Source organism: Pituophis catenifer, unplaced genomic scaffold (assembly GCF_029215685.1).
Source record: "Pituophis catenifer annectens isolate HBS135680 unplaced genomic scaffold, rPitCat1.0.hap2 SCAF_20, whole genome shotgun sequence".
Classification (NCBI taxonomy): domain Eukaryota; kingdom Metazoa; phylum Chordata; class Lepidosauria; order Squamata; family Colubridae; genus Pituophis; species Pituophis catenifer.
Genome location: NW_027256900.1, coordinates 317,222 through 342,884, shown reverse-complemented (window position 1 = coordinate 342,884; position 25,663 = coordinate 317,222). Strand labels below are relative to the sequence as shown.

General features: G+C 48.6%; 1 protein-coding gene across 1 annotated transcript; it reads right to left on the bottom strand.

Moving 5' to 3' along the window:
- Window positions 1–8,078: 8,078 nt before the first annotated feature.
- Window positions 8,079–24,694, bottom strand: LOC139326248 (vomeronasal type-2 receptor 26-like). The gene is made up of 5 exons (XM_070956403.1): window positions 24,659–24,694; window positions 13,543–14,346; window positions 10,833–11,045; window positions 9,801–9,927; window positions 8,079–8,989 (listed from the first exon to the last, which is right to left on the bottom strand). The coding sequence occupies exons 1-5, from the start codon at window positions 24,692–24,694 to the stop codon at window positions 8,079–8,081; spliced, it is 2,091 nt and encodes a 696-aa protein (XP_070812504.1).
- Window positions 24,695–25,663: the final 969 nt, after the last annotated feature.

Genomic DNA, 25,663 nt, shown 5'->3' with positions numbered 1-25,663 from the left:
GTGTGCCTGAGAGAGAGAGAGAGAAAGAGAGAGGGAGAGAGAGCAGGAAAAGAGGCCAGGAGGAAGCTGTGGGAACCAGCCTGGTTGCCTGATCCTCTCCCTGAGAATGTCAGAATGATGTGAAGAGCCGTGTTTGACTGGCTCTCAGCTGGGGAGGGAAATCTTCATCACTCTTATATTGTTCTGTCTTGATTTCCTGATTAAAACCTCCTTTGCGGAAAATATTCAGCAGAACCGCTGTCTGGGATTTCAGTTTGGGGTTTTTATCTTGGTGTATACTTCACACCAAAATAAAAATAAATAAAATAAATAAAAGAATAAAGCGTATAAAGAAATTTCCACTGTGTTTTTAACTTTCCTCCACCAGAGAAATAAAATAGCAGTTTTCAGGCCCTTTAATTTTCCACTCTACAATTTCTACCTAAAGCATTTTCTCTGCTCCTCTTCCAAGCTTGTCTTGTCTGCGAAGGGCTGGAGAAGATGCCCAGAGAAAGGGGACCTGGAGACTCTGCCCAGGAGGAGGTTGAAGGGATCCTGTCTAAAGGCAGCCGCATCACTGACCAGGTCACAAACCTTCAATGCTGCATAATATTCATCAAGGTCCAAGAAGGGGATGAATAGAGGGGGGGGGACTTCCTGGTTTCTAGGAAGAGGCACCCATGGAAGCTGTTCTGCTCTCCAACCACACAGATTGCTCTTCAATTGGGAATCTGTTTAAGTCTCAGAACGGCTCCTAATTGCAAATAGGATCCCTTTGAAGTTCAGTCTAAGATCCACAATGAACACTCTGGTTCTCCCACAAGCAGAAGACAGAGAGATTTACGGCTTTGCCCAACATGGAAAAGGCATCTTCCCACAATTTCACTTTCCTCCATCAAACCACACAATATTGGACACTCAGCCATCTCACACTCTAGGAATCCCCAATTCTGGCATCCCACATTAATCTGAGAAAATATTTCCACATTTTACACCCGCAATCAAAAAGCACTAAGGCGGGACTGGAACTCAAGAGCCTCCTGGGGATTGGCCCAAAGTCACTTGGGAAGATTTCATGCCTGTGGGAAGATTAGAACTCGGAGCCTCCTGGACCTTGGCCCAAACTCCCCCAACTGGCTTTCCTGCCTAAGGCAGAGCTAGAACTCACAATCTCCCAGTGATTGTCTCAAAGGCGCCCATTTGGATTCTATTTTAAAGCTGCTTTAGTGAGGGAAGAAAAGTCCCTCGGCTGCCTTTGCTTCTCTGCACCCTCCCCGGACACTCCTGGCCCCCCTTCTCCCCCCCCCCCAGCACCAAAGGTCCTCCTGCAGCTGCGCCTCCTGGCTCCCCCCTTGCCTCGCCCAGACAGACAGCTGTCACTCAAGCCCCTGTCCTGCAGCGCCACCCCCAGCAGGCGATCTGCCCGAGTGCCTCCCCTCCCGCCGCCTCGTCCCCGCAGAAGCCGCCTCAGGAGCCGGTCGGAGGGCAGCGGGCGGGCGGGCGGGCGAGTGCCTGGACGGGCTTCCTCCCAGCCACGCTGCGGGGGTGATTGGTGGGTCTCCCGGGCCACGTCGGGGCTCCGTCTCCAGAAGCTGCGGCGGCCCAGCCGAGGAGAGCGGCCCGCGGAATTGAGAGCAGGAGAAGCTCCGGGCGGCCTCTGGGGCTCGGAGCCCACGCGGGAAGCCTCCCTCCCCGCAGACTCTGCCAGGCGGGCGGGCGGGGGCTGCGGCGGGGAAGCCGGTCTCGGGAGGAGAGGAGCTGCCACCGCCGGACTCAGGCCCAGGTTGCAGCCGTCGGGCGGGGAGGGAGGAAGGGCTCCGGCTCCACTCCAGGACAGGCGAGGCCAGGAGCAGCAGCAGCTGCACAGGTGGAGGCTCTCGGAAAGGGAGGGGGGGTCTTCTCGTGGCTGTGGCTGTGTGTGAGAGAGAGAAAATCCCCCCCTTTTTTTACTTGAATTCCGGCTCCCTTTGTCCCTCCCGCCCCCTCAGTCCCTTCTCCGCTCTCCGTCCGACCCGCCCCTCCCACCACGGCGCTCCTCCTGCCTGGCAGCTGGGAAAGCCCTGGAGGGGCAGCCGAGGGCCCTCCCCCCCCCGGACTGAAAAGCCCCCTCCCTGCCTCTGGTTCCGCGGGGGGGGGCAGAACCTCCCCCCACTCTTCAGAGGAGTTGGTGGTTTGGTGGGACGGTTCAAAGAAAGGTTTCTAGACCTCAGGGGGGGGGAGGGGAGGGAGGAAAGGCGGGGGGAGCGTGGCGCACCTTCCGCGGGTGGGAGGCTGAAGGGGCACCGCAGGCGGAGGCTCCCCAAAGGACAGCCAGGGGGTCGGGGAGCGCGGGGCAAGGCCTCCAAAGGCAGCGGAGGGGCTGCGTGGCTGCTGTGCCCTGTTCCGACTTCGCCCGGGTGCAAGAGGGAGGGGCAGGCAAGGGGCGGCCGCCACGGCTGTATCTTTGGGCAGGGCGAGAGGGAGGCGGGGAAGCACCTTACTGTCCATCCGTCCATCCGTGTCTGAGACTAGGTTGAGCGTCCGTCTCTCTCTCCGCTAAACCAATAAAGAGAAGGTGGGATTTCTATTTAGCCTCCTGTCCAACGGCCTCATCCAGGCCCTCCGGGAGAAGGAGGAATCTGCATGAAGCCTGCGTGAAACGAGAAGGAAAAGAGGGATTGAAAGAGAAGGAGGGAAGGGGAGGGAAGGGGAGGAAACCCCCAATCCCCTTTCCTTGTCTTTGGATGATTTTCTAAGTTCAAACACCCAAAGAAGAATCTGCCTGACTTGCTCAAAACTTCCGAGATCAAAGCAATCCGAAGGCCGCCCTCTTCAGAAGGGACCCCCTGCAGCTGTCTGGGCTTCTGGGCATTGGTTGATTTCCCTCCCTCCCTCCCCCTCTTCCCCCTCCCTCCCGTCTTTCCTGCCCACGGACTTTTCCTCCCGCATCACCTGCCACCAGGTGTCCACAGAGTATTTGTCACCTTCCCTTACGCAGCTCTTACCCAGCAGAGCAAACCCCACCCAGTCAGTCAACCTCAAAACCAACCCAAAGCTGCCAATCATCCCCGGCCAGATCGAGGTCCCTGCCACAGTTGAAGAGGAAGGGAGGGTCTCCTGGGACTGAAGGGGCCTCTGCAGATCCCCAGAGCCAGAAGGTCTGGACAGGGAGGAACTGGGTCTGCCTCAACTCGAACAAAAGGAGGATTTTGGGGGCCCTGAATCTGGGCAGCTGCATCTTTTCTCTCCTCCCCCAAGGCAGAAGAAGCCCCTCCTTCTCCAGATGTTGCTCTCTACAGTTGTGGGAGTGACGAAGGGCCAAGTTGTCCCAATCACCCCTCCCCCCACATGCAACTTCCTAATAAACCCGACTGTGAGATCAGGAATGTGGAATTTGGAACATGGAATACGGAATACGGAACACGGAACACGGAATTCAGAACTCGGAACTTTGTACTCTGAATTTGAAATGCAGAATGCAGAATTTGGAACTTGGTACTCGGAATTCAGAATGCGGAGTGCGGAGTACAGAGTGCGGAACTTGGAATTTGGAATTTGGAATTCGGAACACAGAACGCGGAATGCAGAGTTCGGAGTGCCGAACTCAGAACTCAGAATTTGGAACGCAGAATACGGAATACAGAATGCGGAACGCGGAATTCAGAATACGGAACTCGGAATTCGGAATCCAGAATCTCTTCCTGCCTTCAGGGGCTCTGGAGGATGAATGGAGCCCCTCTTCTCCGTGAGAGCCACCCAAGTATTGGGCGATGCTCTCTGATCCCCTGCAGCCCTTCCCTTCCTTGGACCAGACATTCCCCGTCCCTTCATCCGTCACCCCCTGGTTCAGCCTCCGGACCCTCCACCCTCTTTCTTGCTCTGCTCTGCCCACTGAGGCCGAGGGGTTTTGGGGTTGGGGGAGGGAAGAGGTGCAGGCTGCCCTTGCCCCCCACCTCCATCCTGCAGCCGGCTAAGGAGGAAGCCTGTCCAACCTCCCCCCCCCTTGCTGCGCTCCTTCTGCCCGGCAGCTGCTGGCTGAGAAGCGAATGGAGGGAGGGGCGAGGGGAGCTGTGCCCAAGGCCACACACCCCCTTTCCCTCTTTTCCCCTCTGCCTTTGTCAATGGGGGCTGGGCTGCGGCCTGGGGCTCCCGAACCTTCCCCCCCACCACCACAGGATGATCTTTATTGGGAAGTTGGATGTGGGGGGGAGGGGTGACTGGGACAACTCTTCTTACCACAACTGTAGACAGCAACATCTGGAGAAGGAGGGGCTTCCTCTGCCTTGGGGGAGGAGAGAAAAGAGGGCAGCTGCCCAGATTTGTGGGGGGGGGAGAAATCTGCCTTTTATTCCAGTTGAGGCGCACCCGGTTCCTCCCGCCAGACCTCCTCCCCGCAGATCTGGGGATTTGCAGAGGCCCCTTCACGAGGCCCCTTCAGTCCCAGGAGACCCTCCCTTCCTCCGCCAAACGTCTCAGACTGGCCGTCCAGCTGGGTCCCTTCCTCTCCAACTGCGGCAGGGACCTCGGTCTGGCCGGGGATGATTGACAGCTCCTGGGTAGTTTGGGTTGGTTGTTGAGGCAGCCTGGCTGGGTGGGGTTTGCTCTGCTGTGTAAGAGCTGCGGAAGGGAAGGTCACAAATACCCTGCGGACACCTGGTGGCAGGTGAGGAGGGAGGAAAAGACGGGAGGGAGGGGGAGAAGAGGGGGGAAGAGGGAGGGAAATCAACCAATGCCCAGAAGCCCAGACAGCTGCATGCGGCCCCTTTTGAAGAGCCTCCGGATGACTTGGATCGCTGAAGTTTTGAGCAGGTCAGGCTGATTCTTCTTCAGCTGTTTGCGGTTACAAAATCATCCAAAGACAAGAAAAGGCGTTGGGGTTTCTTCCTCTTCCCTTCTCCTTCCCCTCCCCCTCCTCTTACAATCCCTCTTTCCCTTCCCATCAGGTCACACAGATGTCATGCGAATCCCTCGTTCTCCAGGAAGGCCCGGATGAGCCCGTTGGACAGGAGATTAAAGAGAAATGCCAACTTCCCTCTATTGATTTATTTAATGGAGAGAGATGGACACTCAACCTAGTTTCAGACACACCCAGATGGATGGATGGACGGACAGTAAGGCGCCTCCCTGCCCCCCCTCTCGCCTTGCCCAAACATAGAGCCGCGGCGCCCGCCCCTTGCCTGCCCCCCTCCCTTGGCACCCGGGCGAAGTCGGAACAGGGCCCAGCAGCCCCCCAGCCCCTCCGCTGCCTTTGAAGCCTTTGCGCCGCGCTCCCCGACCCCCTCCCCGCTCTCTGGAGAGGAGCCTTCGCCTGCGGTCCCCCCTCCAGCCTCCCACCCGCGGAGGACGCACCACGCTGAGCCTCCAATCAACCGACTCCCCCCCATTTTCTCCCCCCCCCGGCTTCCCTTGAATGGCCTCATCCCCCCACCACCTCCTCCGCTCAGCGCCTCCGTCTCTGAGTAACGGGGGAGGTTCCGCACCTGGAGGGCCCCGCCTCTCGTCTCTCCTCGCCTGGCCCAGGTGTTGCCGCCTGGAGTTTGGGGGGCGGAGACGGGCTGAGCTTCCCCATCGCCCCCGCAGCTTCCCCACCAACAGAGGATGCGGGCATTGGGGGGGTCTGGAGGGGCCTCAGCGTAGCCCTTGGCAGAGGCGGAAAGGGGGCTTTTCAGTCCTGGGGGGGGGGAGGACCTCCGGGGCTTCTGGGCAGCAGCTGCCAGGCAGGAGGAGCGCCGCAGTAGGAGGGCCGGGTTGGACGGAGAGCGGGGAAGCGACTAGGGGTGGGGGTGGGATGCAGATGCAGATGCAGATCAAAAGGGGGGATTTATACACACACATACAAAAAGAGCCGCTTCCCTCCCCCCCCTTCCTTCCAAGAGCCTCCAACTTTGCAGCTGCTGTTCTGGGACTGGAGCCGGGCGCTGTTTCTCCCCCGCCCGACGGCTGCACACTTAGCAGGAGAGCAACCTGGCCCGGATTCCGGTGGTGGCCGATCCATTCCCCCCATGACCGTCTTCCCCGCCGCCCCCTCCGCAGTGCTCGCCCTCCCGCCCGGCTCCCTGGCGAGGCTCCCGCGCAAGGCCCGAGGCGGCTTCTGCAGGGACGAGGCGGCTCAGGCGGATTGCCTGCCGGGGGTGCCGCTGCAGGACAGGGGCTTGAGTGACAGCTGTCTGTTCGGGGGGGAGGGGAGAAGGGAGGCGCAGGGGCAGGAGGAGCCTTTGGTGCTTGGGGGGGGGAGAAGGGGGGCCAGGAGTGCCCGGGGAGGGTGCAGAGAACCAAAGCCAGTCGAGGGACTTTGCTGGACTCACTAAACTTTTAAAACCAGCTTTAAAATAAAAGCCGAATGGGTGCCTTTGAGACAATCATTGGGAGATTGTGAGTTCTAGTTCTGCCTTAGGCATGAAAGCCTGTTGGGGGAGTTTGGGCCAAGGTCCAGGAGGCTCTGAGTTCTAATCTTCCCACTGGTATGAAATCTTCCCGAGTGACTTTGGATGAATCCCCAGGAGACTCTTGAGTTCTAGTCCCGCCTTAGTACTTTTTGATTGGGGGTATGAAACTTGGAAACATTTTCTCAGATTAATGTGTCCAATATTGTGTGGTGTGATGGAGGAAAAGTGAAATTGTGGGAAAAGACCAGTTCCATGTTGAGCAAAGCCATAAGTCTCTCTGCCTTCTGCTTGTGGGAGAACCAGAGATATTTGTGTGGTTACTGTGAATCTATCAGAGTTTCTTACGAAAATCAAATCCAGAAGCACACAGAAACTGATTCAGCTGGATTCATTAACTTCTTTATATATACAATAATAATACATGAAGTAAGTTTACAATACAGTTTCACAGTTTCATTTCAGCTCAGAACAGCAGACAAGTTCACATACTGGTTTCAGTTTCTTTTCTCTGCACAGAGTCAGAAGCTGCAGACTAAGACATGCACTGGCTCCAGTCTGTCTCAGCTCTCAATTGGCTGATTTAGTTGCTATGCCTATTCATTGGCTGACTTTGTTATCGTGTCTTCCCAGTCATGAACATTCTGACAGAATCTTAGACTGACCTTGTTCTGATGCCATCAGAGCTTTTTTTATCTCCTTAAAATAAAATTTGCAAAGGGATTCTACTCACAATTGGGAGCCATTCTGAAACATAAAAATTGATTCCCAATTGATCAGCAATCTCTATGTTTCGAGAGCAGAACAGCTTCCATGGGTGCCTCTTCCTAGAAATCTGGAAGCCCCCCCCCTTCTTGGACCTGGATGAATATTATGCAGCATTGAAGGTTTGTGACCTGGTCAGTGATGCGGCTGCCTTTAGACAGGATCCCCTCAACCTCCTCCTGGGCTGAGTCTCCAGGTCCCCTTTCTCTGGACATCTTGTCCAGCCCTTCACAGACAGGACAAGCTTGGAAGAGGAGCAGAGAAAATGCTTTAGGTAGAAATTGTAGAGTGGAAAATTAAAGGCCTGAAAACCGCTATTTTATTTCTCTGGTTGAGGAAAGAAAAAAAAAACACAGTGGAAATTTCTTTACACATTTTATTTTTTTATTTACTTTTTTATTATTATTTTGGTGTGAAGTACATACCAAAATAAAAACAATCCCAAACTGAAATCCCAGACAGCTGTTCTGCTGAATTATTTCTGCAAAGGAGGCTTTTATGAGGAAATCAAGAAAGAATTATATAAGAGTGATGAAGATTTCCCTCTTCAGCTGAGAGCCAGTCAAACATGGCATTTCACATCATTCCGGCATTCTGACGGAGGAGATCAGGCAACCAGGCTGGTGCTTGGTTCCCATAGCTTCCTCCTGACCTCTTTTCCTGCTCTCTCACGCACACACTTTTAGCTGTAGGAACAAGTGCCTCAATTATTTCTATAAGATGTCACATTCAGTAGCTGTTCCTGAACATCAAATTCCTCTAAATGACTTCTACAGAGTTCTCTTTAGCAAGATTTATTGAGCTGAAAGGAAAGGGAGCTAGAAGAATTCTAGTCATTCAACAATTTCCAATTATGAAACATATAGATATGATTTTCTTTGACTCCTGCATACTATCTAAATGGAAAGAATATCTCCTTTCAAATAAAATGAATCTTTAACAATTCTTCCAGTATCATAATGATGTTATATCTCATGTTTTTACATTTGTTCTGGCTGTGAGCTGCTCCTTTGTGTTGAGGTCTGGCCTCAGAAGGATAATGTAGCACTTGGGGATGAAGATGCAGCCCAGCAGACCAGCACTGGAGGCCAGGATGGAGAAGACCTGCACAGCCACCATGGATTTCCCTTTGGTGCTCAGGTAGGTGGGCACAAAAGTCACCCAGACACTGCAGAAGACCAGCATGCTGAAGGTGATCAGCTTGGCTTCGTTGAAGGCCCCAGGCAGGTTCCTGGCCAGGAAAGCCACCGTGAAGCAGATGGCAGCCAGGAAGCCCATGTAGCTGAGGGTGACGTAGAACATGACAACGGCCCCTTCGTTGCATTGCAGGATGATCTCTCCAGGCTGGGAGTGGAGGTCAGAGTCAGGGAAGGGGGGAGAAAGTCCCAGCCAGATGAAGCAGATGAGAATTTGGACAGCAGAAGAAGAAAGGATGATGGAGTTGGCCAAGCTCTTCCCCAACCATCTTTTCACTCGGTTCCCTGGTTTTGTGGCCAGGAAAGCCAGAACCACCGTGATGGTTTTGGCCAAGAGTGAAGAAACGGCAACTGAGAAGATGATGCTGAAAACCGTTTGTCGGAGAAGGCAGGTGGCTTTCCTTGGTTGACCAATGAAGAGAGAAGAAGACAAGAAGCAAAGCAGGAGGGAGACCAGGAGGATGTAGGAGAGGTCCCGGTTGTTGGCTTTGACAATGGGAGTTTCTCGGTATTTAATGAAGATGATTAAAACAAGACCTGTGATTAAGAACAAGAGTAGGGCAAAAGAGACCAGGATGATGCCCAGAAGTTCTTCATAAGACAGGAAGGTTATAATTTTGGGGATACATTGGACTCTGTCCTCATTTGGATATTTATCATCTGGGCACTTGGTGCATTTTTCGGTATCTGAGAAAGCAAAAAAAGCAAAATTTCTTTAATATTCTGTCCTTTTATCTTACAGAAAATACCTTCTTTGGATAACAGCTGATACCCCAGGCATTTTCCAAGAAGTATTTCTTAACAATTTCATTGAACAGTCACTCCTTTGAAATGGCATAAGGTCTCCTGCTTGAGAAGGGAGTAGGACTAAATGACCTCCAAGCTCCTTTCCAGCTCTGTTCTGATTGATTGATTGATCTACATGACTGGCAGAATATTTGTGTAATGAGTTCCCCCCATAACTATCCACAGCACCACATTATGGACCAGTGACACCTTCTCAGTGATCCTCAAGGGGAGGATCCAATATACAGATTACAGATTAACAGAGTTGGAGGGGACCTTATAGGTCATCTAGTCCACTCCTCTCTGCCTAAGCAGAGACCCTACACCATTTCTGACAAATGGCAGTCCAGTCTCCTCTCGAAAGCTTCCAGTAATGAAGCTCCCAGAACTTCTGAAGGCCTTTCAGAAGGTGGACGTATAACAATTCATCAATTTTCAAAGAACTCAAATGTTCCTAGAAAGATGAATTTAGCAGCACATATCCAAAATGAAAAGCAGAAGAGATGTTTCCTCTGCTGTTAGTAAAGCTTGCCCAATCTGCCACCCCCTCCTCCCATCTCTTTCCCAGCTCCTCCTTCAAAGTCTTTTTGATTTACTTCCATTTAGATAAGAAATTGTGCAGGTTAAAAATAAAAAACCAGGTGAGCTTCAATCTGTCTTTTAATTTGGGTCGAATTCCATAAAGCCTCCCATTTTCCTCTGCGTGAACCACCTTCCTGAGTGGAGAAGGTCCCCTCCGGACAAGGAACGCAGTCATAGCAGCAAACTGGCTCTCCTTCTCGAGCCCTCTTGACAAATCCAGGATGGCAACTTTCCACACATTTGGACTGAGGCAGGGACTGAGCAGAAAAACAAAGAATGCCAAGGAAAAGGTGTTAGGACTCTCCGTCCATGGAAAATGGAGGGAGAAATGGATGTAGACAAGTAGCCTCTGTTCTTCATTGGGGTAAATAGGAAACCTCTGACTACTCCTAAACAGATGCAGGAGGTAAAACAACTGGCAGATTCTTCATTTAGTTCCTTTTGCTTTCGGAATTTAACATTACAATAAAATAATTTTCTATTTACTAAAGTCTAGACAGATGGAATTGATTCTTTCTAAGTATGATGATATATTTTTAATAAAACTGATAACAAAATTTACTGTAAAAGATTTAGGAAATTTTATTCTATTAGGTTTTTTAATATGAAATTAAACTATGATGAAGAAAGAAACCTCTGACCAGTAAGATCTTGAAAGGTTTCCATAAAACATGGCAAAGCCACTCCACTTAGGTCCCGTCTCTTGAAGAGCTTCCATGAGATGACACCACCTGGCATGGGAGGCCAACCACCCTGGAGACTCCAGGCTTTGCCCCAGTGGTGAAATGTAAAAATTGTTGTGACTGGTTCTGTGGGCGTGGCTTGGTGGGCGTGGCTTGGTGGGGTCATGTGACTGGGTGGGCTTGGCCAACTTTTTTTTTTTTTACTTTTTTAAAGCATTTTTTTTTACTACCAGTTCAGGAGAAAAGATAGTAAAACAATGCTTTAAAAAGTAAAAAAAAAAAAAAAGGTTCCGATGATCACAGCTTTTTTTACCTTTTAAAAGTATTTTTTACTACCAGTTCGCCTGAATGGATAGTTTTTATTACTACCGGTTTGCCCAAACCAGAGTGAAGTGGTAGCATTTCACCCCTTCTTTGCCCACTTGAAATGGGACCTCAGGCTTTGAAAAACAGAGAAAAGACACCAAAATTTCTCCCACCTTATTGAGCAACTTTAGCCGTGAAAGAGCACCTTTTTTGATAAAAAGTCTCTGTCTTTGAGAATACACCAGAAACTCTTCCTTGACATCACCCTTGGGGAGAACCAAGAAGATTCTGATGCCCAGATCTGCTGTTATCTCTCCATTTTGGTCCAAGTACAGTTTGCTATCAGAAATATTCCAAAATTCATTCTTCTCCAGAAAGGGATGAAACTAGAATGGGAACATCCAAGAATTTGAAAAACAGAAAACTTTATTTCTTATCCCACATTGAATCTTTCTTCCACAATTGTCTAATCTCCAAATATGGTTAAATAGGATACAAATAATGCCATTATCTTCATAAGTGAATGAAAAGTTTTGAGAAAGATTTGTCCATCATATACTGACAAAGCATAGAGAAAATATAATTGACACAATTGGTCAATTATAGGGAACATTCTAGAGCAGATGACAAATAAAATGAACAGAGGGGAAAAAAAGATGATTCATAAACTCTTTGAAAACAAGAGGTTGATTCCCAGAAAGCATGGGTTGATCAAGAAGAAAGTTGTCAGGCTAATCTTCTCCCTGGTCATCCTGATGGAAAGCACCTCCAGATGGAGAGTGGCTGGCTCTGGAGAATTTGATCGCTGAAGAGGGAGCCGGGTTTAGAGAGGGGAGAGGCACTACCGATCAGTGCTTGGTTCTTCATCAACTGATGGAAAAATACGTATCAAATAGACCTGCATCATTCTACGCCTGCTTCATAGATCTCAAGGCAGCCTTTGATACGGTTCCCAGGACTAAGCTATGGGAGAAGCTGGAAGCTGCCTCAATTGACCACAGGCTTCTTCATCTATTACCTGCCCTACATACTAAAACATCCCTCAAGGTGAGGTGTGATATGCAGGGGTCCCTCTCGAAGTCAGTTAGAACTCACAAGGGGGTTAAACGGGGACATTTTGGCCCCCCTGCTTTTCAACTTTTACACAATTGGCATGGTAAAATGGCTAAACAAACCAAATCACATCCCCCCAAAAATAGGTGACTGAAGCATCGCCCTCCTGCTCTATGCAGATGCCCCTGTGATCCTCTCCAGGACACCAGAAGGCCTGAAAAGAGCCTTGTGAGCCCTTCTCCAGTACTGTAATTACAATCAACTGGGCATAAATGATGAGAAAACAAAGGTCAAAAAGGGCAAAACTTGATTCATGATTCTAAATGGCCACAAAATAGAGCAGGGAAGCCCCTTCAGATCCCTGGGGGTGGCCATTCAGGCCAAGGGTTCAAGAAACATGCAGCAGAGTATAAGATGCACCTACCTTTTTTGGTGAGGAAAAGAAGACAAAGAAATCTCCCTCTGCCTCTGAGCAATTTTGCCTCATTGCAGCAAACAGCAAACAGCCTGCTTTACTTTCATTTTCGTTTTCAGCATAGCTTGATTAGCACAAGGAGAAAAAAATCTGCCCAGCAATTTACCTCTTTGCAGTAACGTAGCAGAGCCCTGCGCAAAACAACTGAGAGCAAATCAGCTGAGAATTGGGAGGCCGATCCAATCAACTTGTGCTAATTAGGCTGTGCTGAAGCTGAAAAGAGCTGTTTTTTCTTGCTGTTTGCTTGCAAGGAGGCAGAGGGCAAAGGGTGGGGGTCAGTGGGTGGGCAGGGCTATATTTGGTGTATAAGACCCATCTAAATTTTCACCCCCTTTTAGGGGGGAAAAGGTGCATTTTATACTCTGAAAAATACAGTAACTGGAAACAGAATCTGAGTCAGCAGGAAGATGTTCATGTAAAGAAGGCAAATGCAGCCATCATTTCAGGAAGTATCAGGAAGTGACCATTCTGGTTTGGGGAGACCCCAACTCAAGGACCACGTCCCCTCGCAGGCACCACACTTGGAGGAGAATTTGCTGTTTTAGAGCTGAGCCAGTGAAGCAGAGAAGTTCAGTCTCCTCTTCATGGATTATCTGCAGAGACTGAGCAGCCATCAGTCAGAGAAGCTTTAACTGGGATTCCTGCAGAGAGGAGGGGTTGGGCTAGATGGTCTCAGGGTCTCCTCCAAATTGATAAAGGTTGTCATGCCACAACATGTATCTATTGGGCTGTTGTTGCTCTAGCCCCACCTAGTGGCCGGGGGCAGATAAGCCTAACTGTATGGCCTGAAGGCAGACTCCCTTTTCTCTCAGCCTTTGGAGGAGACGGAAGCAGCCAGTTTGACCGAGACACATGGTCATCCAGAGACAGCCTCCGTCCCTCACACGGAGCATCCCTGGAGAGGTTCCAGCTGCTTCTTTGTTGGCTGTTAGTTAATGCTGCCTATCTCCTATTTATATTTGATTCTCACTCTTTGCATTTCCTCAGTTTCTCTGTGCCCTTTTCTCCCAATGAAACACCCAGATCCACCCCAGGCTCCCTTTCACTGGAGGAGAAGAGGGGGGTTTAGCTGCCTGTCGAGCTGCACACAGACCCACCTGAAGTGGGGACGGAACAAAGGGGAAATTCCACCATGCTCATCACACACCCACAAATACAGGAATTTTATTTTAAAAGGATACATTATTTTCAAATGAGCAGTGTGCAATATCAAAATGCCATGGTATCTACTCTTTGGAACCATTATTCCCTGAGTAATTGAATTGGACAGATCTGTTGAGTTGGTTCCCCTCCTTCTCCTCTGGATTCCTCCTCCAAAGGATCTAAGATTAATGGATCCAATTGGGTTCCCTTACCTGCCACGGCTGCAGCCTTGGAGACCCGAAACTCTTTTCTCCCTCCTTTCTTCTCCTCCTCAATCTGGAGGAATAAGCGGCATTCAAGACCTGGGCCAGAGTCTGAATGATACTGTAACATTTATAGTGATTTGGGGCCTGGATCCTGTTTCTTTTCTCCTGGGTCTCCAGTGGGGCTTTCTGGGTGCATCTTCTGCGGCCTTTGACAGAAAAGACGTTCTTTGAAAGAGAACAGCGGAAATAATAATCTTGAAACTTTTCTTCCACAAAGAAATGGGGTTCAAAGGCAGAATCAATTGGCCTTTCTTTTGCCAGATGACTAAAGTTCAAAATACTATGGATGTATTTGAGAAGTCTACGCTTTCTATGCTTGTTTATTTTATACCCTATAAAATTTGTGAGGATCCAGACTTTCCCTTCAGTGGGTCCTGGGAGACACATAAATGTTAAATGGAAAGGAAGGATTCTCTCCCAAATGGAACCAAATTCCATGAAGTGAACAAAGACGTTGACTTGTCTCCACTCAGAGAGGGAATCCCTGAAGGATGCTGTATATCCAGTTGTTGAGAACAGTTGTGATATAACCACACAAATTCCACTCCTGACAAGCATAGGAGAAAAAATCCTCATGAAATTCTCTCCATTTTCTGTGTCTGAAGCAAAGAGGCCAATCAGGGTCCATCTGAAATGGAGGAGCAGTGGGACAATTGCTGGGTACTGGATTCCTTCTTTGGGATTCATCCGGTGGAAAAAAGGGAATTGACTTTTATCACTCAGAGCCTCTGAAACAATTGTATGACTGATCTAAAAAACAATGAAGAAAGTTGTGTTATATCTGAGGTCAGATCAAGTCCAAAATATTAGATTTTAATAAATCCAACCTGGTTCTCATGAATGTATTAGAATAGTTTGTTAATCAGACATTGTTTAAAATATTAAAGACAGACTATTAATAAGATTGTATAATTTATCACAATTATATTAACACGTGCAAATGCCAACTGGAGTATTCTATTCCATTAAAGGGCCTATTATAATTTTCGAGGTGCATCTTTTAATTGCTGCATCTTTTTTTGCTTCTATATCCCAGATTCTTTCTGGAGGAAATTTTTTAACTTCTTTCTCCAGTTATACAAGAAACAGGCAGACCTCAAAGATTTGTCAGTTGCTTAATCCAAGTTTGGTCTCTAATTGAAGTTTTGTCTGTTCCAACAGCCACAATTTTCAGAGTCTGTCAGTTTCCATAGATTAAATTTCATGCCAATAATACCCATATTTTCTGAATTTAGACAAAACAGAAATTGGGTAAATTCCCAAATCAGCTCTGAGGGCAGCAGCTGGAGTCCTTGAGTACCCCAAGATCCTCCTCAGAGGCTGAGATTGGGTTGGTTCTGTTGGTGGTTTCTCTCTGGAGCTCCAAACATCAGATTGATGTAAGAACATGGGGGAAAACTGGGCCTCAGATACTTTAATAATTGGAGCTGAAGAAGCTGGAGAGCTATGAGGTTTTCATTTAAGCACCACTTTCACTCCTGCCCTTCTCTAACTGAGCTCCTTGGATGATGAGGGAGCCAAGATTCAGGCTCAGAGAAAACAACCCCAGGTAAGGAAAGATGTTACTTGCTCTATTGTCTGACCATCTATGGCTATGATGTCATTTCACAAAGACCATAACTTGCTTTATAAATTATCAGATAATTATTAAGACAAAAGAATCCAAGTCTACCCAATCCAATGTGTAAGTTTGATAAAATCACATTATCTGTATAAATCAGTGTATTCCAATAGGAATTTAGCAGGCTAAACATGTGTCCCTATAACAGAACTTACAACAAAATAAAAGGGTTGGAAGGGACCTTGGAGGTCTTCTAGTCCAACCCCCCTGTTCAAGCAGTAAACCAGGCATAATAGCAGTAACTGTGAGAGGGATCCTGGACTCTTGGTGGACAACCAATTAAATATGAGTGAAGAGTGTGCAGCGACAGCCAAAAAAGCCAATGCAATCCTAAATTGCATTAACAGAGGGATGCAATCAAGATCAAGAGAGGTACTAATACCACCCTATAAAGCCTTAGTAAGACCAAACCTAGAATCCTGCATCCAGTTTTGGTCTCCACACTATAAAAAAGATGTTGAGACTCTAGAAAAAGTGCAGAGAAGAGCAACCAAGAGGATTAGGGGACTGGAGGCTAAAAAATACAATGAACGGTTGCAGGAACTGGGCATGGCTGATCTAGTGAAGAGAAGGACCAGGGGAGACATGATAGCAGTCTTCCAATATTTGAGGGGCTGCCACAGAGAGGAGGGGGTCAAGCTATTTTCCAAAGCACCCAAAGGCCGGACAAAGGCCGGACAAGGAATAATGGATGGAAACTGAACAAGGAGAGATTCAACCTGGAAATAAAGAGATAAAGTTGCCTTCAGAAGTTGTGGGAGCTTCATCACTGGAAGCTTTCAAGAAGAGACTGGACCGTCATCTGTCAGAAATGGTGTAGGGTCTGCTTGGACTAGATGACCTACAAGATCCCTTCCAACTCTGTTAATCTGTATCTATCTATACTATTCCAGACAAGTGGCTGTCCAGTCTCTTCTTAAAAGCCTCCAGTGATGGACCACCCACAATTTCTGAAGGGGAGACGTTCCATTCCTCACCATTAGGAAATTTCTCCTTAGTTCTAGGTTGTTTCTCTCCTTGATTAGTTTCCCTCCTTGGTTTCTTGTCTTGCCTTCTAGTACTTTGGAAAATAGGTGGACCTCCTCTTCTCTGTGGCAGCCCCCCAAATATTGGTACATTGCTATATGTCACCCCTCGTCCTTTTTACTACCCTAGATATACCCAATTCCTGCAACTGTTTCTCATAAGTTTTAGTCTCCAGGCCTTTAATCATCTTTTCTGCACTCTTTCCAGAGTCTCTACATCTTTTTTATAATATGGTGGCCAAAGCTGGATGCACTAATCCAAGTGTGGTCTTGCCAAGGCATTATAAAGCGATACCAATACTTCATATGTATTCTTGATTTTATCCCTCTGTTAATGCAACCTAGGACTGAATTAGCTTTTTGGGCTGCTGCCACACATTGCTGGCTCATATTTAGGTGATTGTCCACTGGGACTCCAAGATCCCTCTCATAGTTACTGCTATGGAGCCAGGTTTCACCTCATCTGTAAGTGTACATTTGGTTCTTCTAGCCTAAGTATGAAACCTTACTTTTCTCTACAATAAATTACAGTTTGTTAGATAGGCCCAGGGTTCAAGTCTATCTAGATCCATCTGGATCATCAATCTATCTTCTGGTACGTTGGCTATTCCTGCCACTTTAGTGTTGTCTTCAAATTTGATGATTTCTCCATTTCTCCTCTCATCCAAATCATTGATGAAGATGTTGAAGAGAACTGGGCCTAAAATGGAACCTTGGGGTCCCCCACTTCTCGTTTCCCTCCATGCAGACGTAGTTCCATTGAGGACCACAGGCTGACTCCATCTGGGGGTGATGCTGTCTATCCCAGATATTTTCAGCTTCCTGAGAAATAGGTTGTGGTTTCTCTGTCAAAGCCTTTCTGAAATCCAAGTACTGTATACTACGTGCCCTGCATTTCATTGGTCCACTAATTTAATCATTTTTGTCAAAAAATAAAATAAGATTTATTAATGATCTGGGTTTTTGTATCCTTCATTATTCCTAGTAAGTCATTCATATTTACACTGAATAAGAAGGGTTTAAATATGCACTCCTTCCCTTCCTCCTTGGTAAGTGTTATGATCTTATAAGGACATCCGCCGGGGGATTGGCTGATTCCACCGGCAGGAACTTTAAATAGCTGTCATTGGCCGGCTGACTTGCCGGAGCCGCATAAAAGGAGGCTCGGCAGCTCACCCGGCAGTTCGTTTTCCTATTGAAATAAAGTGCTGATCGGACTATAGCTGAGTCACGTCTCTTTTCCCTGCGCTGATCTAACACTGGCGACCAAGGACGAGGAAAGAACCGACAGCAGATCAGCGGGCACGATCGCCACCACCACCCAGAAAAAGAGCTGAATCACTGAAGCAGAATCGCCAAAGCTGAGTCACAGAACCATGTCCGGACCACATATCTCGCTGGTTCCGTTCGAGCCAAACCAGGAGAAATGGAAGTCCTTCATGGTCCGATTCAGACAATTCCTGGCGGGCAGCGGATTCACTGATCTGGACAACAACAGGAAGAGAGCCCTCTTCCTGGCTCACTGTGGCTCAGGGGTCCTGGAAATGGCCATGGACCTCATGACACCGAGAGACATCGAGCTGATGCCATGGTCTGAGCTACAAGAAGTCCTTCAGGAACATTACGCTCCATCAAGCACCCCGTTAGCCAACTGGTTCGACTTCCATCAGTGGAACCAGCACGATGGGGAATCAGTCAAGGACTTCATATTGGCGCTCCGGAAAATCGCGGCCAGCTGCGAGTTCGAGAATGTGGATGTCCAGCTAAGGGACCTAATTGTCTTTGGAATGAGGGACAGCACAGTCCAAAAGAAACTCCTCAGCCGGAAGAAAGTGTCCTTAAAAGATGTGATCGAAGAACGTACAGCCGCTGAATCTTCCGACAGAGCAGTAGCCGTGATGCGGAGATCCAAGGGGATCAACAAGATCCACAGGGATCCCCAACAATCTTCAGACGAGACCACCACTGGGTCTGACTCTGAATTTGAAATGGCTGTCCATAAGGTCACAAGACCCCAAAGGCAGAAAAAGCCTCAAGATGGTGGCCGGGAGGAATGCTGCGCCAGCTGCAACGGGGACCATCCACGTGCCAGATGTCACTGGCGGGATGCGACCTGCAGACGCTGCAGGAGAAAGGGCCACATCGCTGAGGCATGCAGAGCAGCAGAACCAGTCTCAGAGGCTCCCAGGAGTTAAATAAAACTTGCAGACAATAAATTCCTTCGATAACAGGATTGGCAGCAACCCAGTAACTGCTTGCCAAGAACTTTACTCACAGAGAACCAAAACAAATACACAAAGCCACAGAATTGTCAAGTCCAGTCCGTATTAAATCCAAGGCAGGCAGATAACGTAGTTTCAGAGATACAATGCGACTCACTAGTTGTTTAGTTTTGTCCGTCACAGAGCCTGAATGGCCACCACACCCCCTTTTATTCCCTGTGGGGTCCAACTGTCCAACTGCGACTGCTTGGCGATACCTGGCTCCTGGCCAATCTCTTCTCCTTTGGGAGACATCTGAGGCATTGCCAGAGAGGAGGGAGGCCTGGCCAACTCCTCTCCTTCACTTTCGGAGCCTTCTCCCTCCGATAAGACGGACTCGGGGGTCGGAGTCACAACACACTGTGACCCCAATGAAGCATGATGGATCTGTGTGCATCTGTGCAGATTATAAGTGTACCATTAACAGGGCACTTCAGCAGAGCGCATACCCAGTGCCAGTGGTGCAACATCTGTTGCATTCACTTGGTAGTGGGACCGTATTCGCAAAACTGGACCTGGCCCAGGCTTACCAGCAACCGCCAGTCGATGAAAAAACTGTGGAGGCACAGACCATTGTCACACACAGGGGTGCTTTTAAATGCAACTACCTCCAATTTGGACTCAGCGCTGCCCCGGGCATTTTCCAGTCGATGATGGAATGCCTGCTTCAAGGCATTCCAGGGGTGGTGCCATATTTCGATGATGTCTTGGTCTCTGGAGACTCAGAAACCCAACTAATGGAATGGTTCAGGCTTGCCCTGCAGCAGTTCCAGGCGAAGGGTCTAAGAGTCAGGAGGGACAAGTGCGTTATCGGAGTCCAGGAGGTCGAATTCCTGGGCTACCTAATTGATAGCAAAGGCATCCACCCCACCAAAAGCAAAATAAAGGCAATCCACGAAGCTCCAGCCCCCAAAACCAAAATGGAGCTTCAGGCTTTCTTGGGACTACTGAATTTTTACAGTGTCTTTTTAAAACAGAAAGCCACTGTTGCTGAGCCACTCCACTGACTCTTAGGGAAGGCAGTCCCTTGGAAGCATGGAGAAAATGAAGAGGCAGCCTTCCGGAAAATCAAAAGACTCCTCTCCTCAGACAGTGTCCTCATGCAGTACCATGAGTCACTCCCCCTGTCCCTGACCTGCGATGCCTCACTGTACGTAGTCAGAGCTGTCCTCAGCCATCAGCTGCCCAACGGCTCTGAAGCCCCCATCGCCTTCTTTTCAAAGACAATGTCCTCGGCAGAGCGGAACTATAGCCAGCTGGACAAAGAAGCCCTAGCAATCGTAGCTGGCATCAAGCGATACCACGAGTACCTTTATGGAAGGACCTTCACAATTATCACAGACCACAAGCCGCTGCTTGGACTACTCACAGGGGACAAGCAAACGCCCACCTACATGTTGCCCAGGATGACACGCTGGGCCATCTTCATCTCCAGGTATTCCTATAAGCTAATCCACAGACCCGGCAAGAACATCTGCAACGCCAATGCCCTCAGCAGATGTCCCGTACAAGAACCAGTGGTAGACCCAGCACCCACTCTCGGGCTGTTACACATCGATGATGACCAGCTTTGCCCAGTTTCATCAAATACAGTGGCAATTCACACCCAGAGGGACAAAACCCTCAGGCAAGTTCTGTCTTGGATCTTGAAGGGCTGGCCTACGGGGAGAGTGGGTGAAGAATTCAGCCCATTCGTGCGAAGGCAACAAGAACTGTCCGCCATGAAAAGGTGCCTCCTCTGGGGTGACAGGGTGGTGATTGATCACACCCGGCAGAAAAAGTGATTGGAGACCCTGCACAGTGGCCATCCGGGGATAGCCAGGATGAAGGCACTGGCACGGAGCTATGTCTGGTGGCCAACACTGGACAAGGATATCGAGGCTTGGATCACCAGATGTGACCCATGCCAAGCGGCGAGACCGGCACCCCCGCAAGCCCAACCGACGGAGTAGGAACCACCCAGCAGCCCATGGTCAAGAATCCATATCAACTTCGCGGGGCCAGTGGAAGGAAAGTTCCTCCTTATCATGGTGGACGCATTCTCGAAGTGGCTGGAGGTAATAGCGATGCCCATCACCATGACAGAAGCCACCATCAAGGCACTCCGCTGGCTGTTTGCCACGCACGGCCTGCCAGATGTCCTGGTGTCGGACAATGGCCCGCAACTCACATCCAAGACTATGGAGGCCTTCTTGGCGGAACAGGGCATCAGGCACACCCTCATCGCCCCGTACAGGCTGACTGGAAATGGACAAGCGGAGAAAATGGTGAGACTCACCAAAGATACACTCGCCAAAATGGGTGAAGGGGACTGGCAGGAAAAGATTGACAAGTTCCTGTTTGCCCAACACATTACTCCGCACTCTACCATCAAGAAAAGCCTGGCAGAACTCGTGATGGGGAGATGGCTGCGATCACCGCTAGATGGGCTTCACCCCCAATACAACCCGCAAAGCAAACCGAACAACTCACAGCCACCGCGGAGTTTCAGAAGCGGAGACGTGGTGTTTGCGCTAAACCTCCAGGGCCCGCCGAAGTGGATAAAAGGCCAAATTGGAAGAGTGACTGGTTCAAGGTCGTACAAAGTGGAGCTGGACGACGGACGAACCTGCAGACGGCACATCGACCACCTCCGGAAAAGGTGGAGGGAAGTCAAGGGAAACCACCCCAACGAAGTAGGCCTGCGCCACCCCAATGAGGTAGGCCTGCGCCACCCCGATGAGGTAGGTCTGCAACACCCCGATGAGGTAGGCCTACAACACCCCAAGGAGGTAGACCTGCCCCACCCTGATGGGGCAGGCCGGCACCAACCTGGCACGGCGGGCCGCCTCCACCCCAGCAAGGCAGACGAGGTAGACCGGCACCAACCCAGCACGACGGGCCGTCATCTCACCAACAACGCTGACTGGCGATTCCCCAGTGAAAGGGACTCCCACCACCATGACGGGGTAGACCGGCGACAACCCAACATGGCAAGCCTACACCGACCCAGCGGAGTAGGCATCCGCCACCCCGGCAAGGGAGACCGACACTACCCCATCGGGGGAGGCCTACCCGACCCGACAAGGTAGGCCAACCCCACCCCGGCGGGACCGGCCGGCAACAACCACAACTACAAGTGGGAGCACATCCATGGGGATGTTCCACCACCGCCGACAGCGAGAGACCCAGAACAAGAGGCAAAGAAAAGGGAAAAGAGCCAAGGGTCCTACCGCGATTCAGTTGTCCAGTCTGAGCGAGAGGCGAATGCCAGGAACCGAGTATCCGTCATCCCAGCCAGGAAGAGGGACCTCACCGACCGCAGAACGATTCCTCCACTCCAGCCGGAGGCGCTAGGTGAGGCCCCGCACACACAACGGCCGAGTCCCGGGATGTTCCACTGCAGGGACGGGAGAGAGCAGGAGGCCAACTCGTTCGGAGCAGCGTCGATGAAAGAACTGAGCTGCACAGGTCAGGTGGGACTATTAGCCGCCCCGCCTACCTGCGCGATTACGTGACCTACGTCGGCCACGGATTGACTGACTAAGAACTAGGAGGGGAGGGGTGTTATGTCCTTATAAGGACATCTGCCGGGGGATTGGCTGATTCCACTGGCGGGAACTTTAAATAGCTGTCATTGGCCGGCTGGCTTGCTGGAGCTGCATAAAAGGAGGCTCGGCAGCTCAGCCGGCAGTTCGTTTTCCTATTGAAATAAAGTGCTGATCGGACTATAGCTGAGTCGCGTCTCTTTTCCCTGCGCCGATCTAACAGTAAGCATGGATCCTTCTTCTCTTGGCTCCATTGAGCCCAAACCTCCCTCTCAAACAAGGGCTTGGATCAGGGCCAACAGTCTAAGCTCCATTTTGAGGGCAAAACATTTTCTCCATCATATTTCTCTGTTTATTGAGTCAAATGTTGCACTAACATCTAGAAAGCCAGCAAACCTTATTTTACCTTAATGATATAGATTAGACATTTCAAGACAAATTTGTTGCCAATATTAGATTGTTAACTTGTGCATTATTCCTTATAAAATCTATATAGCTTTTAATTCTACCTAAAACCTTCTGGTTCTTCTGCAAGGAATGAATTTTTCTCAAGTTTAACTAAGAGGATCATGGCATAAATTTTAACCACAATATCTGCTAGTCTATTTGGCCTATAATTGCTAGAGTAATTTTTATTCCATTTTTTAGATAGGTAAAATGCTACTATTGCCAACTTCAATCTCAGTGAATAGGGCAGGCATCATTTACAGTCAGGTCCAGAAATATTGGGACATCGACACAATTCTAACATCTTTGGCTCTATACACCACTACAATAGAGTTGGAATGAAACAAACACAATGTGCGTTAACTGCAGACTGTCAGCTTTAATTTGAGGGTATGTACATCCAACTCATGTGAACGGTGTAGGACTTACAGCAGTTTGTATATATGCCTCCCACTTGTTAAGGGACCAAAAGTAATGGGACAGAATAATAATCATAAATCAAACTTTCCCTTCTTAATATTTGGTTGCAAATCCTTTGCAGTCAATCACAGCCTGAAGTCTGGAACGCATAGACATCACCAGACGCTGGGTTTCATCCCTGGTGATGCTCTGCCAGGCCTCTACTGCAACTGTCTTCAGTTCCTGCTTGTTCTTGGGGCATTTTCCCTTCAGTTTTGTCTTCAGCAAGTGAAATGCATGCTCAATGGGATTCAGGTCAGGTGATTGACTTGGCCATTGCATAACATTCCACTTCTGTCCCTTCAAAAACTCTTTGGTTGTTTTTGCAGTATGCTTTGGGTCATTGTCCATCTGCACTGTGAAGTGCCGTCCAATGAGTTCTGCAGCATTTGGCTGAATGTGAGCAGATAATATTGCCCAGAATTCATCCTGCTGCTTTTGTTAGCAGTCACATCATCAATAAATACAAGAGAACCAGTTCCATTGGCAGCCATACATGCCCACGCCATGACACTACCACCACCATGCTTCACTGATGAGGTGGTATGCTTAGGATCATGAGCAATTCCTTTCCTTCTCCATACTCTTCTCTTCCCATCATTCTGGTACAAGTTGATCTTGGTCTCATCTGTCCATAGGATCTTGTTCCAGAACTGTGAAGGCTTTGTTAGATGTTGTTTGGCAAACTCTAATCTGGCCTTCCTGTTTTTGAAGCTCACCAATGGTTTACATCTTGTGGTGAACCCTCTGTATTCACTCTGGTGAAGTCTTCTCTTGATTGTTGACTTTGACACACACACACCTACCTCCTGGAGAGTATTCTTGATCTGGCCAACTGTTGTGAAGGGTGTTTTCTTCACCAGGAAAAGAATTCTTCGGTCATCCACCACACTTGTTTTCCGTGGTCTCCCAGGTCTTTTGGTGTTGCTGAGCTCACCGGTGCATTCCTTCTTTTTGAGAATGTTTCAAACAGTTGTTTTGGCCATGCCTAATGTTCTTGCTATCTCTCTGATGGGTTTGTTTTGTTTCTTCAGCCTAATGATGGCTTGCTTCACTGATAGTGACAGCTCTTTGGATCTCATCTTGAGAGTTGACAGCAACAGATTCCAAATGCAAATAGCACACTTGAAATGAACTCTGGGCCTTTTATCTGCACATTGTAATTGGGGTAATGAGGGAATATCACACACCTGGCCATGGAAGAGCTGAGAAGCCAATTGTCCCATTACTTTTGGTCCCTTAACAAGTGGGAGGCACATATACAAACTGCTGTAAGTCCTACACCGTTCACCTGAGTTGGATGTACATACCCTCAAATTAAAGCTGACAATCTGCAGTTAACGCACATTGTGTTTGTTTCATTCCAACTCCATTGTGGTGGTGTATAGAGCCAAAGATGTTAGAATTGTGTCGATGTCCCAATATTTCTGGACCTGACTGTATCTGTGAAAATGAAGATGCTAATAGGGGCCCCAACAACCAAGGATACTTTTTGATCGGTTAAATAGTTGGCAGAATGTCTTCTCCAGGGAATGTATTGCTTGTATTTAAGGCCTTTTATGATGAATCTCAAGATGAACATAATGGGGTAAAATATTGACATTTTTGCTAATATGGAGAAAAGCAGCTATTGAATTCCATGGAGAAGACATGATTGCATCTATTGCTCACCCACCACCACCCACCCCTCACTTTACCAGAAGGAGAAACACACACACAAACCTGTGGGACTTTGTAGGTGCCTCCTAATGTTGACATCTGGATGGAGATGTCCCTGTCAGCTGCATCAAGAAGATCCAGGAGGTTCTCCTTCCTTCCACAGCCGTAGTTGGGGACATTGGCTTCTCCAGTGGAGAGAATGTCCAGCAAGGCATCTGAAGTGTGGAAAGGGCTCAAATGGTTGTCATGGATGTTGTAGCCAAGTGTGAGATTGTGCAAGAGATGGGAATTCTTGTTGGCCAGTTGAATGTTGAAAATGAACCGTAAGCCATATGAAAACCAATGAAGACTCCTATTGTTAAAACATGTTATTATAATCAAAAGCAACAATAAATACTGATTTTAATATATAATCCTCCACAAGCCTACAGAGCCTTAAGCCAACATTGATCCAAAAGCAATGATCAGTTACACAAATATGGGAATGGGCTGAGGTATGGCAACTACAACTGATTCCACCACTACTTTAAATTCATTATTCAAGTGATAAATTAAGGATTGAAGTGAGAAAGGAAAATAATCTGCAGCCCTTTCAGCTTTTTTTCAGATCCATTTTTGGATTTGAGTCTCTTTCACAAAATCAGACCAAAGAGAGAAGCCATGGAAATCAAAATCATTCAGGAAATTAGACATATTCCCCAATACAGGAATAAATGAAAAATAAAAAACTGAAAAGAAGGAGAGGGTTAGAATGGATGAATGACTGAATGACTTACAAATCATGGAAAACAAACTGAAGAGAAGGAGCCATGTTGAAAAGCAACTTTCCATGCAATCTTTCACTTCCAGTGAGGACTATACCAATGAGATGATCTCCTGGGCTGTAAAAGCTCTGTGGTTGTTTTCCATCCTGGTTCTCCAAACTCAGCGGGCATTTCATTCTCAGCTTCCCAGAGACTGGATGGGACAAAAGCAGCAGCAGAAGCAGAAGCAGGAGGTCCATCATTCATGGCGTGAATCAATGAATCCCTTTCCTGTTTCTAAAGAAGAATTAGAAGAATCAAAGGA